This window comes from Megalops cyprinoides, chromosome 1 (genome assembly GCF_013368585.1).
Source record: "Megalops cyprinoides isolate fMegCyp1 chromosome 1, fMegCyp1.pri, whole genome shotgun sequence".
In the NCBI taxonomy this organism is placed as follows: Eukaryota; Metazoa; Chordata; class Actinopteri; order Elopiformes; family Megalopidae; genus Megalops; species Megalops cyprinoides.
In genome coordinates this window covers 67,364,791-67,381,020 of record NC_050583.1, presented here as the reverse complement: position 1 = coordinate 67,381,020, position 16,230 = coordinate 67,364,791, and the positions used below count along the sequence as shown (strand labels likewise).

The window sequence follows — 16,230 nt, the reverse complement described above, 5'->3', positions numbered from 1 at the left end:
GGAAAAAAAAGGATGGAGAAGAAGAATGCGTGTTGCAATCAAAGTCTTTAATTCAGTAGAAAAACAGTATTGAAGCATGTTAAAAACACAGACTACGAGTTCAGTGGTGTCGGAGTGAACCCCAAACGTTCAGACTAATTCTCATATACAGTTTAGGTTGTTCTTAATGTAAATGAACCAGACCTGTCGCCTGTATGATAATGAAATCAGAATGACGTGTTTTTTTTAGGTTACGCTCTTGATGTGAGTGAACTGAACCTGTCACCTGTATGATAATGAAGTCACAGTCTAAGATTTGAGTAAGCCAGGATACCATTGTTTGAATAAGCCCGGATACCCCTTTGTCTGAGATCGTTCTTGAATGCCCACTCCCGGCCACATTCTATAATTGTTTGCCACCTCGCTTGACCAAATTGTTAAGGTGTCAGCAGAGGTGTGGACCACCCTGTTGGGGTCTCTATGATCTCAAGCACTTTGGGATGCCGCAGCTATTCAAATTAGATCATGCCTGGTGGAATACACATTCTGGAGCAGAATGCTGTAATTTCTTACAAGTACATAATTCATTAGTCTCACTCCCATCTTAATTAATTACACAGCATTTGGTAATGGCTAAATATCCTTTGTCCTAAATATTTCTGTAACCTGAATGCTCTCTGTTGCAAAACACAGAAGAAATGAAAAATATTCACAGATAGAAAAACCTGCTTTTCACTAGCTGTTATGTTGTGTGGAACACATTTAACATTTAAACAATGATGACGAGGGAGAGGGAGCTTTATTGGTTGCACAGCTTATCAGAAAATGGCTTTGAAGAATGTACTTCTCCTCCTCTGGAAATTTCTCTTCCCCTCAAAACTGTGATTGGTGATTGTTACCCTTTTGGAAAAATTAACACAGTAAAACTTGGCCCAGATTAATATAGAAATCATGATAAAATTGCTTGTTCTCCAGGAATCATGTCTATCAAGTTTACACGGTACCATATAATGTCTTCATTGGCTATTTTTTAAACCAAAATAAAGAGTATTTAGCTAAGTCATACATGCTATAGCCACTGGATGTGTCTTCTGCTGAGAATGAGGAAAGGAATGAGGAACATCATCAGGTTTGTTGGACTATATCCTTTATTTTAAGAGCTGGCAACTTTTCCAAAACCAGGCTGACTCCAAGCCCATCTTCTTCCTGCATGCTGTGTTTAACTGAAGGCATGACGCCTGCATGGTAAACAGGACAGAAAATCCACAACCCGGATGACAGAATTGCACTTGGAGTCAACCCAACTATGATGACCTGGCTTTCAACTTCCTGGTTCACTGTAGGACTATAAATATGTGCAGTTTTACAGTCTTTGCTCTAGGAAAACCATGGGAATTCAAGTCTGGTATTCACTAAATGAAATTAGATCCAGTCTTATACATGATATAGAACTGGTGAGACATGTACATTACATTAAACTGGCATTTAGCAGATGCTCCTGTCCAGAGCAAATAACATCAGCTACAGTTATTTTTTTTTAAAACAATGTTATCCATTTATACAGCTGGATATTTAGTGAGGCAATTTTGGGTTAAGTACCTTGCCCAAGGGTACAGCAGCAGTTCCCCAGTGGGGAATCAAACCAGCATCCTTTCAGTCACAAGTCCTGTTCCTTAACCACTTTACTACACTGCTGCCTCATTAATTACAAATTGCTGTACAACACTTGAGGTTATATGGCTCCAAAATGGCTCTCATTCATAAAAAAACATTACCAGTAGGAAACTAATACAGGAACTAAATGAACAGCTTAGTCAATCTTGCCATATCTGCTGCAAATCAAAATACGTGTTATTGCGCTTCCTTGGAGAGGTGAGTCAGGGTTCTTGAGAAATGCTGTAATCAGAACAAACTGACATTGTTTGCAGTCTTAATATCATTGTCCTTCTGCAGATGCTCTTATCCAGAGCAACTTGCATACATGTAGGTTACAATTTTTATCCATTTATACAGCTGCATATTTACTAAGGCAATTGTGAGTTAAGTACCTTGCGCAAGGGTATAATAGCACTACCAAAGTGGGTAACCAAACCAGCTACTGCTGTTTACTACTACCACACTACTGCAGCAAAGGACAGACTCCATATTCAGCTGATTGAGTTGAGATCAGTGTTAAATAGGAGACGATCAAAGGAGTCTTGCTCATTTCCTGCACTACTTTTCCCTTTTTATACCAATAAATCACAGTTCAGGTGAAGAAGTAGCTTCATGGCTTGTGGCATGCTCAGTGAGTGTGCGCTCTGAAGGTTTTAGTGTTTCCCCTGTAATAGAATAACCACAGCGTGCAATGTCACCTATATTTGTAAGTGTGATTACACGGACTATACCAATAACTCCCTGAAAAGTTCGTAAACCTCCTTGGAAATCTTGCCACACCTCCACAAGCAGGTATGCAATCATTTCCAGAAACTCAGATATCACAAAGGGGGCACAAATCACTTCCATTTTACCGTGAATAATTTTAAATGAGCCTACGATTTAATGCACTAATATGTGAGCTGGGAGGACCATTACAGAAGTAAATCAATACAAAAGTCTTCTTAGACTGGGATACGTTTAGGCTCATCTGATCCAGTGGAATAAAACACATTAGGGTAGCTATAGACTATTTTAGTCAAGGTAATTTAGAGGTTCAGAACCCTGTATGTAATTGCTTGCAAGCACTGGTTATGCTGCTTTTATTGGTTTGCTTCAAATCTTCTGGTGCTTAATGGAGCTGTTGAAATTTGCTAGGGTCGTTTTGACACAGAAGTCAACAGTTAAAAAGACTCTTTTATTAGACCCCAGAGGAACTGCCAAGCACAGCTCAAAATGAATAACAGACGGTGCCCAGAATGTCTGGCTCTGCGCAAAAGTGAGCTGGCCTCTGCCATCATTTTAATCAACTGCCCATTTCTGTCACACCAAGAGCCCATTGCTTTGAGTCTAAAGGGCCACAGTGAAAAAAGCAACACCAAAACATCCCACCACACCTTCTGCTACTTTTGAACACCCTTGGGTACAGTAACCTCTGTCAGCATTTAGTCTCATTGCCCTGCTCATATCTTCCGATCAAGTTTCTATGCAGAGTCCGTCCCCCTACGAACCATGATAAACAACATTCAATACAGGTTTTGGGACTGGAATTTTTGGCAATGCTTGAATATGTTTGTGGTTTGGTTTTATGCCCTTTGCTCTTTTTCTACTGTGGTGGAATTCTTTTCAAGGAATACTTGTATGCAAAGAAGTACAAAATGTTGGCTATCTAGGGCTCGTCTGGAGATTCATCATATGATAGCTGCTCCTCTCTCATACCACTTTCTATTGAAAGACGTCATCAGTGTTTCTACTAAAGGAACTGGTTTTGTCACTGTGTCTCTTTTTGACCCCATTTTTGGAACATTTAATTTTAATGCAGCAAATATATAGCTACATCACTGTCTGTCTCTTTCTTCATTTGACATATTGCTGTGAAAGAACACTCCCCAGACATAAAGACAAAAACAAAACTCCTGTTTATTTTCCATGTTTACACTTTAATTCAACATTTCCCATTGTCAATAACTATGCCCACACAATAAGCACATGATGACACTCGAGGCAGCCAGTTACCTTCCCACTGTCATAATTTGACAAGTACAATATTTACAGTCTGCAAATCCCTTGTTTTGATGTCCGTTTTGGGTAAAACTTCACTGCCCGATTTACATAAAACACAAAGCTAATAACAAGCACTCAACCCATGAATGTAAGTAGTCACTGATGACTCTTTAGTGCTTGCTATTAGACCACTGAAGACTAGTGCCATCAAGTTGGTGCCATTTTTTTTAATGGCTACCTGATTTTTTCCATTTCATTTTTACTGATTTACATGGGGAGAAATGAGCTGATGTTGCTGGCACTGCGCACAATGCCAGCCAGGGGAAAGGGAAAATGGGCAGAGGTCCCCCAATCTTGTCTGAGCTGTCCGCAGCCGGGTCACGCAGAGCCCCTTTGGAGCACCGCTGTGGGAGCCCCTCACCAGATGGTTCTCTTGACGCTGGCCCAGACGGAGCGCTTCATGCCCTGGGCGGCCCGCACGTCGTCCCAGTCCAGCTTGGTGTTGGGGATCTCGTCCACGGGCTCCGGCTCCTGCCGCGTCCCTCCGGCGGGGGACGCCACCACGCAGGGCAGGGGCCCGCGCTCAGCCTGGAACTCCACCACATGGAGCTGCTTCTTGTCCGCAAGGTGCTGGTGGGTCTCCTGCAGAGAGAACGTGAACACAAGGGTCAGTTTCACTGGCCACGACTCATCCCAGGTTTGGATCACTTCATTATTAACATCAGACATCTTATCTTGATCTGTGCATATCCTAGCAGCAGCTGATATATTGATAGCAATTTTCTAACCTATGTTTTCATTCATCAAATCTTTGTCAAATAAGAGGTTATGGGGTTAATTTTGTTTTCTGTTTTTTAAAACGTGTATCTTTAAAGGCATTTCTCTTTAAAAAAGGGGAACATAGTAAGGTCACAAAACATAAAAAAAACAGTCACAAGCCAATTTAAAAGCCTATTTCCAATGAAAACTTTTTTCAATGATACAGCAATTCTCTCTGCATTCTCAGTAGGGGCACTGAAATGGATGTACTGCAACACTGTGCGTGCCAGGTAAGGTGCAAGTTGCTGCTTGATAAGAAAAAGACATTTCCATGAAATATTCACCTGATTGGCTAGTCCCTGGAACAGGGCCCTGGTAATATTAAGCAGGTTGGTGGAGCCAGACACTTTGGCATACATATCCTCAATGCCAATCAATCTGCAGATGGTGATGACAGCTCTGTGGCAATGCAGTCCATACCCTAGAAACACATAAAATGTATCACAAACAAAATACGATTCAATAGAATACTTGCTGCTGAGCAAGAATCTGGGGGTTGCTATTTCACTTTGGCTTGCATGCTGAATTAGTGAGGCTTCTGTTGTTGGCTGGAGATCTTTCAGAAGCGCAGGACTTAAGGGCTGGCCAGGACAGTAATGTTAGCAAGTCTTGTCAGGATGTATAAAAACAGTGTCCACTTCTCAACTAGAAGGGTTTAGAGATACCATTCACACGTGGAACAAGTGACTCAACTTTCAATCCAATTAATGTCTCCAACTAATTACATAAATAAATAAAGTAACTACGACCTGAGTTGGAAGACAGACCAGAAATCCATGGATCTCTGGTGGACACAACTGATGAATGTGACTGACAAGAAATCATAGCAACAACAGTACTGAATACTGAATAAGTCATTAGAGTCTTTATAACAAGCTGAAAGCACAACTAAAAAAGAGCTGCAAGCCATGATGACAATGACACCACCTGAGTGCTGTTTCATAATGACCTTGAATAACTCTCTAACCCCTTTCTCTACCTCCCTACTTCATTTCTCTTAATAGCATTTTCTGAGTATTTCTTTTGAGAGCTTTGTCTGGCCAGCAATATTAAGACCTCTGGGCAGATGTGGTCAGCTTAATTTGCAATAATTAATAATAAAATCTGCTACAAAACTCCAAATCCTTTTGAATTCTCTGTCCATTGCCTGTGAATGTTTTCGAAAGAGTATTACATGAAACCAGGCCTGTACTAAGATCCAGACCTCCTAACGTGAACAGTGACTAAAGTGAGAGTTACAGAGAGCTGATGGATATTAGCAGCAATGGTGCAGGTATAGGTCACCTAATCAGCCCACTGAACAGGCCCTGGTCTGATCTGACAGTTGTTTTTATCATTAGAGTTATTAGCCAGATTGCCATGCTGTCAGAGTGTCCCTCTGGCACAGAGACACAGATGAACCTCTCTCAGTTCCAGGAAAGCTACATCACTGTTCTGAAACCAGTGAAATACAGTTAGCTGCAGCATTCTCTGCCAGAATTCACTGATCTCCCAAATCTTTTTGGCTGTGCAGCTGAGCTTAGCCCTCTAGAAGGATCTCTCTCTCCCACCCTGACTGCAGGAACTGTGCTGACACTGACAAAATACTGCACTGCAGGTGCAGTTCAACTCCACACTGGTTCATCTTTGTTTATTTATAACCGAGTTTTGTTAATGTATATCTTCCCATGCATATGCTAACTCTGGATGCCACTTAAGTGGATATGTTTTAGCATTAGCAGTATTTTGAATGACCAGTTCCGGCATATGGGTTTTGACCTAACTACGTAGCCACCAAGTAATGGTATGGCTAAAAAGGTACATACATGCTGAGGGTGGGAAAAAGCTTTATTTACATTCATAAAGAAGCAATTATTTTAAATAAATGACAGCCTGGATTGAACTACACAGCCTTTTAAATTACGGGAAAAAAAATACTTCCACTTAGAAGAGTGTGCAACGGATTTAGTATTCCAAAATCATGACGTCTGAAGCCAACAGCTTTGCTACAAACCAAACAATCTACAGTTAATAAAGAAGGCTATACCTGGTGCTCATATAATGTTTTATATAAGAAATGCCCATCAAAAGTACCCTTCTTACAACCATGTTTTGGTACAGTCTTCAAGAACCCACTCAGTTGGAAATGCTTTGGTCTGCTTTACCTTTGTTCTGTTTCTTCATTCGCAGGGTCGTCCTCTTAAAGGTTGAACTGATGTCATGGTAAACTAAAAACAAGCAAAGAAACATTTACTATGGCAGTCTGTTCACACCACTTCACCAAAAAAAAGAAAGAGAGCTGATGCTCCAGACAGCACCAATGAGATGCTATATGTGGCTATTAAAACTGTGGGAAAACCCAGAGGGCATTTATGGCAGGCCAAGACATGTATAGGGAAATAATCACAGAGAACAAAACAAGTCTTAAAGGGCAACCATATGCATACAGACTGAGAACTGAATAGTTCCGGGAAGGCCATTTGAACATCATAACATTTCTCAAGAGTCTTTGCTGTCATTATTTCAGAGGAAGCAGACACTCTGATTCTCTTCTCAACACGGAAGTTGAGCCCTTGACAGTTTGGTCTAAGCTTTAGGGATATATCTGACATAATAGAATAGCTATGAGACCAACCATTTTCAAGGCAAAGGGAAAATATCACATTTGGCAGTTCCTTTTGAAGTCGCCATCAGCTTTTTGTAGTCATAGTACACCACAGTTTTGCCCAGTAAGAAGTAGTAGTTTGGGAAATGGAATCCCTCTGAGGGCACTAAAAGACTATGGTTCCTTACTAAGGGTGTAAAGCTACATTTGCTGCAACAGCAGGATTCACAGGCAGTTAAGTCTACATGATGGTCATTAGTAGCCCTTTGTGACTAATTTAGACAAAGTAATGTGGCTCCAGAGAAGCATTAGCAGCCTCAGAGAGCACGTCGACTTTGGAGACAACCGCTCTGGAGGACACTGGGCGATGAAGTTCATTACCGAGCAGCACCATTACAACACAGTCCCAGAGGCAACGCAGACTCCCAGAGGAGTTAGATTAGGCAGAGCACACGAAAGCAAGCATGCTTAGCGTGATGCTATGAATAACCTGAACTGGGTAGACTACATACTCCTTCCTGGTACTTTTCCCTGAAAAAAAAAAAAAATTTACTGGCTATTTACATAATAGATATATACTGACATTTTCCGAATTACATTACATGTATTGGCCATGCCTTCCTTTAACACTGAGGAAAATAAAGAGGAACAACATAAAGTGACAGAGATGAAATTGCCCTCTACATTTCCATAATGGTCTTTAAGAGGCACATAGGCTGTTTTGATGAAAAAAATAAAACCCAGGTAATGTGTTTAGATGGATTTACTGAGCATATAGAATTTATAGTTTTGAATGCCACTGGCTTTAAGTGCCATTAAGACTTTGCCAGGTATTCATTTTCAAATACACTTTTGTTTTTATAGCTGATGTATGAACATCAGCTATGACATTAAATATGTCCACCACACAAAGCTTAAAAAAATTCACTATATTCTTAAAGCTGTAACTTTTTTGTTTTCCAAATACCAACAATATTAGCATAATAAAATTAACATTTATGAGGATAACACTTTTTGTGCTAGGAAAACTAATTTGTCAACTTCTGCTGGTTTCAATGTTCTTATGGGGATATGGAATTAGTTTGTCTTTCTTCATGTGATTCATTTTTACCTGTACCTGTTGATCATTTGGTATCATCTGATTTACTTAAGAAGCGGTAACAACCACCAGTAATAATTTTTCAACTGAAAAGTATTCATTCCCTTAGCAATAACTCCCCTTCATAAGCTCTGGCTCAACCAGCTACCTTCAGAATTCACACAATTTGTTCGATGGTATTCACCTGTGTGTAACCAAAGTGGTTAAGAGATTTAGATTGAACACACTTGACTTTAAACACACCTTTCAACACACTTTAAATTTAAACACACCTGGCTGTATGAAGTCCCACCATTGGGCATTCCATACAAGGAAATATTAAAGTCAAAGGAGCTTATCCAGCAACTCAAAGAAAGAGTTGTGGACAGACTCAAGTCAGGGGAGGAATACAAAAAGATTTCCAAAGCTTTGAGTGTCCCATGAAACACTGTGAAATCAACTGTCAAGAAGTGAAAGGAGCACAAAACTACTCAGAATCTTGATCAAACAGGTTGTCCTTCAAACTGAGCAGCCAAGAAAGAAGGGCATTGGTCAGAGCAGCAATCAAGAGGCCAAGGATAACACGGAAAGACCTACAACGTTTCCTGACTGAGATGGGAGAAAGTGTGAAGCAGGTACTGCACAAATATGGGCTGTACAGTAGGGTGGCAAGGAGGGAGCCATACTTTAAAATAATATCATATGTCCCATTTGGAGTATGTTGGCTGATTAAATAAAAATTGAGTTGTTTGGCCTTAATGCTAAATGCTATTTTCAGCAAAAGAAGGACACTGCTTATCACTCTGACAATACCATCCCCACTGTGAAGTATGGCGGTGGTAGCATTATTTTGTGGGGTTGCTTTTCATCAGCAGGGACTGGCAGGCTTGTCAGAATTGAAGGAGGAATGGATGGAGAAAAATGTAGGCAGATCCTTCAGCAAAACCTAGAACAGTTTGCAAAAGACCTGAGACTTAGATGGATATTCATATCTTAACAGGACAATGACCCCAAAGAGGGAGCCAAAGCAACCCTACAGTGGCTTAAAAACAATAAAGTGAATGTCCTTGAGTGGCCAAAACAAACTCGAACAGAGTTGAACCCAACAGGAAATCTGTGGCAGGACCTGAAGACTGCTGTACACTACTGGTCCCCACGTGATGTGCAACAACTAGAGCAGTTTTGGAAGAGTGGGCAAAAAATAAACTCGAAAATGTGAAAAGCTTGTGAAAAAATGATAGAATTGAGGCTGTAATTGTTGCAAAAGGGGAAACTAAGGGGCAATTAAATACTAAATGCAAAATAACTCAGGGAGAGTGAATACTTAATCAAGTTGGATTTTTGTTATCTATTTTTCATTCAATTTTCTTTTTCAATAAAAATGATTTTCCACTATTAACGTGTTGATTATGTTTTGATTATTAAAGGAAAAAAATCCATTCAAATGCATTAGACTTTCAGTTTGTAACACAACAAAATGTGGTAAAACTCCAAGGGGGTGAATACTTTCTCTGGCCACCATATCAGTGTGCCAGCATGATTACAGGGTAATCTACTACTCATTTCTGAGAGGATAAGGTGCCTTAAAGTGAGATCTGTGATGACAGACAGGGCTGTAAACTACAGCCGGACAGCCAGCATTTCGACTTACTGGTATGGTTGTTGTATCTTTCGATGTAGTACAAGTAGTGCACTGCTCTGTTCTTTGCCTAAAAACAAAAATGCATCGAAGGCGTGAATTTCAATCCACAACAAACAGAGTTAACAGCTGACATTAATGTGGATGTACAAAAAGCTCATTACTTTTCTCAGGGCTGTAGTCCTGTCTGCTGCTTTTCCAATGGCAAAACCTGTGGAAGAGATGTTTGAAACCAGTCACTTATTTGTCAGAAATTTTTAAGCCTGTTATCTGAAGACTGTGCAATGTCATCTGGGGCGGTCTGTAACAATTACCTCCCTTCATCCAATCAAACTATTTGTGTCAAAAATGTCAAATGCTTCTCGCATCAAATTCTGTCATGCTTTTGCACTTGACAAGGCAACTAAAAACTAAAACAATCAACTCTCATTCATTTGTTTCAGAACTCCTGAATCTGAAGAACTGCTCGTGTGTTGGAAGCCAGTGGTGTCATTTTCAAAGGTAAGACAAAATGTCCCTTCTGCAGTAAAAACAACTGCAGCCGCAGCTGATGGATGACTTTTAGGAGCTTTGTCTTTTTCTTGTACTTCCTTTCCTTCATTTCTGTGAAAATACAGCAGCACGGACACCTGCTTTGTGGACTGACGATCGGGGACATAGAGACTGTTCCAAAGTGGGAGGAGACACTGCATTTCATCCTATCATTTGTGATGCTGTGGTCCATATCACCTACCTGCAGCTCCATTTCCATTGCCAACGGCTACCAGACAACTAATTGACCTCTTTCTGCCTTCCTTTGCTGTCATGTTGAAGACGCTTTTCACCTGAAAAGAAGACCACAGTGGAACATTTTTTAAATTAGCGCTTTTGTAAATTATGCTATGCACACACATTACAGCTTATGAATGACAGGGAAGACTGCATACCAGAGGTCATCATCTTCCATGGCTTAGGCTCAGAGTATGTGGGGAAAAATGAGGTTTGTAAATAACTGTATTTACGTTTTCAGAAGGCAGCCATTCTGCCATTATGACAGTGTGAAACAGTATGTATCCACAGTCCTGCTCTCTGCTATCCTGCTGCATCTGCTTGTATCTGCAGTCCTGCTGTCTCCTAAAAAGAGCACAGCTTTTTTTAGCTTGAAAAATCTACCCTAACTGAGAACAACTTGCCCCTGAACAAAAACCAAAGTCCTAAAGAGCCTTAAAACCCACATGTTGTCACATTGAGGCAATACGTGTAAGCTGAGGGATGAATACTGGTACATTAAAATCACCAAACGCTTCTTCCTGTTATTCTTAAAAGAAAGCCTTCACATGCATCGCAGCCAAGAGGTTCCATTTTTGGCCTGCAGGTGTCAGGCATGAGTCAGCATTGGACTGTGCCGAGCGAGGCATTAATGACCACAATCAAGATGCGCAGGAGGAAAACAGACCAAATCAACCACCACAACCACACTCCTCTCTTTTATGCCAAACAACGGACCCCCTTTTGGGGTGGGCTGTCAAGCTGATGGACTTAAATGGTGCCTGCCAGTCACCTTCCAGAGACAAATGACTGTCAGACACATGAAACATTGCTGTTACATTGTTGTCACTTAGCAGACGCTCTTGTCCAGAGCAACTTACATCGGTTAAAGCTTTTTTTTTTTTTTTTTTTTTTTTACAATGTTATCCATTTAAACAGCTGGGTATTTACAGGGGCAACTGTGAGTTAAGTACCCTGCCCAAGAGTATAGCAGCAGTGCCCCAGTGGGGAATCGAATCAGTAGCCTTTCGGTTACGAGTCCTGCTCCTTAACGACTATGCTAGACTTCCACCCCAAGACAGTGACGGTTCAAGACAGTATTTGTATATCATCACAGGGATATGCTATATGAGGGATTGCTGTCTGTCAATCTGCTGAAGTGGTACCTCCACAAGCTGACCTTCGAATTTTTGCAGGATTCAGTGCTACTCTGTCAGGAAATAAAACAAAAAAAACTGTTGACAATAATCTGGAATTATTTCAGAGTTTTGGTAACATCACCTTGAGGCAGCCTTCCATGCCAAGGCAGATTTGCTTCTACATGCAAACAGGACACACACTGCACTGTACTCCAAAAAAGAACAACAAACATTAAGCCGCTGGCTGTTTTGACTCGTTTTCTGCATTGTGGACCCACATGTCAAGACACATAGCTGTTACCTTTTGTTTGCTGGGAGAGCCTAAGCATAATTGAGCATTTGAAGCTCTTGAGAGGGCTTTTAGCACTGAGGACACATCAAAGGTAGGGAAAGTGCGGCAAGCAGGAGGCAGGAGTTACATAAATCACTACAGCCAGCAAAGAATGCCGGCTTCCAGGTTCCTGACAGAGTCTGGGCAGAATCAAAGCCCTGATAACACGGACTCTTAAAGGGGCCTATTCTCGCCCACCAAACACTTCTGAACTTCATTGATGGTTCTGAAAGGTCTAAAACTGGCTCCTCTGCTCTGCAAGCCGGCCTTTGCTGCTGGAGGTGCATTGCCTTGTACGTGGAAGCGGTATTGATTGAGCGGTGCATAGGGCGGCTGTGCGGACGGAGGCCACTGCCGTTAGCCCCTCTCGCTAAGAGTCCATGAGTCAGAGAGAGGGAAACTGCGCCAGAAAGAGTGCAAAACGAGAGAGACTGTAAGAACAGGGGAGAGAGAGAGAGAGAGAGAGAGAGAGAAAGAATGTGTAAGAGCAAGAGAAAGCCACCCTTGCACAAACAATTCGGCCTAACCAAATTATAAAAACACAAAAAGAAAACTATCTGACATATTGGATTGAAACAACAAAAAGTCAAAGTAAACTTCAATGCTATTTGGCCCTAAACAGAGAATACACTGTAGCAGACTACCTGTCCACAGTGTCTAATACAAAACAAAGGAAAACCTTGACCAGGTACAGACTAAGCAACCATAACCTGGCTATTGAAAGAGGCAGACACAGGCAAACCTGGCTGCCCACAGAAGAGAGACTGTGTACCCATTGCAGCCAGGGCATGATAGAAACAGAGCTCCACTTCTTGAGTGAATGCTGCAAATTCAGAGATATCCGGAAGGAATTCTTTCCTGAATTCAAAACAATCTACCCAGACTTTGAAAAGTTTGAGGACAGTAAGGTTCTAAGAATATTACTAGGCGAGGAACAAGATAGTGCCAGAGTCGCAGCTAGGTATGTGGATGCCTGCCACAGAGAAAGAGAGTCACTCCATCGGTAAAACACTTCACATACACACACACACACACACACACACACACACACACACACACACACACAAACACACGCATTCACACCACACACACACTCACACCACACACTCACACACACAAACACACGCATTCACACACCACACACACACACACTTCTGTATTTGTTGTTTGTTTGTTAATGTATGTAGAAATGCTTTGGCAATACAAATGGAGTTTTTGTCGTGCCAATAAAGCTCATTTGAATTTGAATTTTAATTTGAGAAAGACAAATAGAGTGAGAAAGAGAGAGAGAGAGAGAGAGAGAGAGAGAGAGAGAAAGAATGTGTGAGAGCAAGAGAAAGACAAATAGAGTTAGAGAGAGAGTTAGAGAGAGAGAGAGAGAGAGAGAGAGAGAGAGAGAGAGAGAGACAGAGAGAGAGGAAGAGAGAGAAAGAAAGAGAGAGAGAGAGAGAGAGAGAGAGAGAGAGAGAGAGAGAGGAGGACTCATTTCCAGGCTGCTCCTGCTCTCCTCCCTGGGAGCCATCTGTTGCACAGCAGCAGTAAATCACAACGACCGACAGACAGGGGTGGAAACAAGCTTTCCATAAAACAACAGCAACTTCGCTCTGAAACATAAACCTCTGTGGATCAAGGTCTTTGCTTCAAGATGTGACCGAGGAAAAACTGCATTCATCACAATGAGAGACCATTATGGCAGCTACCACTCAAACTAACACCATTCGATATTCAAAGCACCCCTGAACGAGGAATTACACAGGTGGCCTCGCAAAGAAGCCACTAAATCAACCTGTCTGTGTTTGACAGTGGCGGCCCAGGACATGTATCAGGCACTCCAAATGTCCGGGGGCACTCTAATTGTGGAAAGAAGTGATGGAAAACATTAAGAAAAACATGAGGGGTGAAAAATTAAAAAATCCACCGCAACATGGAAGACCTACCCGCTGCTAACACAGCCTAATGCATAACTCTCACTCTCACCTGTATCCAGCTCGACTTGTCTTGCAGGCTCGGACAGCCAATCATCATCTGCTTAAACTCGACAGGAACCCTTGTCCTCACATCATTAATATGCCATTTCCATGCAGCCACTACATTAGGTAAGGATATCTACTCCATGTAGAGGGGTTACAGCAGTTCAAAGTGTTTTCTTTTCCTTAAACAGACTTTTTTAATTATGTATGTTGTGTGGTACAGAGTAATTGGATTTTATAGGGTTGGTTCAGTTCAGAATTTCTCATAAGGCTGAGATCTTGCATTTTAAGACCAATATCCTAAAGCAGAGTCAAAAGGTTAGGGTTGTGAATTCAATCTCTTCAACATCTCACTCGTTCTGTGAGGAATTACACATAGTAATTATTGCCACGCACGTCAATAGGAGCTCTTCCAGGCTTTGGGGTTCAATCAGAGGGAGAGACGTGTTTTTATTCTCATTATTTCAATACTGTAACAGCCTGGAGAAAGCTGAGAAGTTCTATATTGGGACTTCGTTGGGGTCCATTACAGTGAATATTTCACAAAACGTCAAAAGCAATAGAGACATAGATCTCACTGCAACGCCTTCTTGACTACAAGCAGTTTTTTATTTAAAACCTGACACTGAGTCCAGTAATTGTAGAAATTAAGGAAAATGTAGGAAATGTTGTGTAAAGCATAAACATAACACATGCTCATACTTATTACTAAAGGTTATGGACAAAAACTAGGGTTAGACTGAATTTTTTTGTTCTTGTTATCTTACTCTGCAACCTAACGAACTGAAACTCTACGAGGACCTACTGAATGAACAGCACTGCCAGGGGCCAATATGCCAGTGCTCTGTATGCTCTGTATGCGGAAAACCTGTGACATCCTGGAATCTGGATCTTTCTGAACATTTTTGAGTTTACCACATAGTCAACTTTAAAAAGACATCACATTATACAGAAAATACCCAATTTAGTACAACTGGCAGTATAAGAGCCTTAAAAACAAAAATGTAGTGTATTTTTATCCTCTGCTTTCAAAGCAACCTTTACTGACATGAGTAAAGACAATGCCAAAAAAAAAACATGTTTAAATGACATGATGTCAGCTAGGGCTGGGAAGTTTATAAATGACTACCAGGTAGTGGAAGGTTTGCAGTTCTGTAAATTGCGCCATTTGTTGACTGGATATGGAGGAATACATGCGTAACAAGAAACAGCTATAAAGGGTTCCTTCACATAAACTGCCAGAAAACATCAGAAGCCAGATGGGCATTTTTGTTGCTGTCTGCACTAAAGCTAAAAACAACAACAATAACCCTTGATTGCTGTTAAATTGTGTTGTCTTTTCTTGTTAATTTTAAAAGCATGCACCATTCTATTCATTAAAAATGCTAATGTTAATCAGATATTTCCTGGATTATCTGGTTTGCTATTCTGAACAATTTATTTAAACATGTATTTATTTGTAACATAAGAGAGAAAAAAAAATTAAATAAGGAATCCAAAAAACTGTACAAAACTAATCTGATAAGAGAAAACGAAAGGCATTTTGACAGCTGTATAACAGGGTTTGCGTGTTGAGTGTGGTGCTGGATGCTCCAGCCATGACTTTGACAGCCTCTTCAGCCCCTCCCACCGTACCGCAGACCTGCACTGACCGGAGGAAGATGGACGCGGTCCCTATCTCTTCAAGGGCCACTTACAGGATTCACACTATTTTATTTCCTCATTTCATTTCACTTGCGGACGTATCCACTCAGGCCTTTCTTTTCAGGTTCATACTTCCTCTCATTAAATTCCAGGCTGTGAGCACTAACAACGAAAGTGAAGCTCTTCTGATCGGTCTGGGTAAGGAGGGTTACTTCTTCACATAAATACAGAGCCTTGCAGACACGCAGAACCATTCTTGAGCATGGATACTCTAGTTCTTCAACGGCTGTAATCCATCTGATTTTCCAGCCCTCTTGAAAGAACTGTCACTCGGAACTAGGAAAGGGGGATAGGTATTGATTTAAATAAGACTATGATTAGCGGAACTGGCTGATTTAGAGCCGGACTGGGCTGAAAGGCTCACAGCAGCCCTCCAGGACAACGGCTCAGAACCCTTGTTCTTGGAACACCGAGTCTTGAGTAAGTACAGAAAGTACAAAAAAAAAATCTTCCAGACCGTGGAAACCATTCTCTGAAATGCGAAAAATCCATATCTGAAGCAGTAAAGCAAACTGGGACTAGTGTGCTATTTACCTGTCATTTCAGTAACGGCACATTTACTGACTAAGGGCTGAATTTATTAATATGATAGGCATAGTGA

The 16,230-nt window shown here is 41.2% G+C and overlaps 1 protein-coding gene across 1 annotated transcript in view; it reads right to left on the bottom strand.

Annotated features, from left to right (window-relative positions):
* Positions 1–3,533: 3,533 nt before the first annotated feature.
* The window catches only part of mrps5 (mitochondrial ribosomal protein S5), a 37,988-nt gene continuing 25,291 nt past the window's right edge, over positions 3,534–16,230 (bottom strand). The window contains exons 6-11 of the mRNA XM_036548657.1: positions 10,472–10,562; positions 9,903–9,949; positions 9,751–9,808; positions 6,582–6,644; positions 4,722–4,858; positions 3,534–4,260 (exon numbers count right to left, since the gene is read on the bottom strand). Coding sequence (XP_036404550.1) covers positions 4,036–4,260; positions 4,722–4,858; positions 6,582–6,644; positions 9,751–9,808; positions 9,903–9,949; positions 10,472–10,562 — 621 coding nt within the window. The 3' untranslated portion in view covers positions 3,534–4,035. The remainder of the gene's footprint in view (positions 4,261–4,721; positions 4,859–6,581; positions 6,645–9,750; positions 9,809–9,902; positions 9,950–10,471; positions 10,563–16,230) is intronic.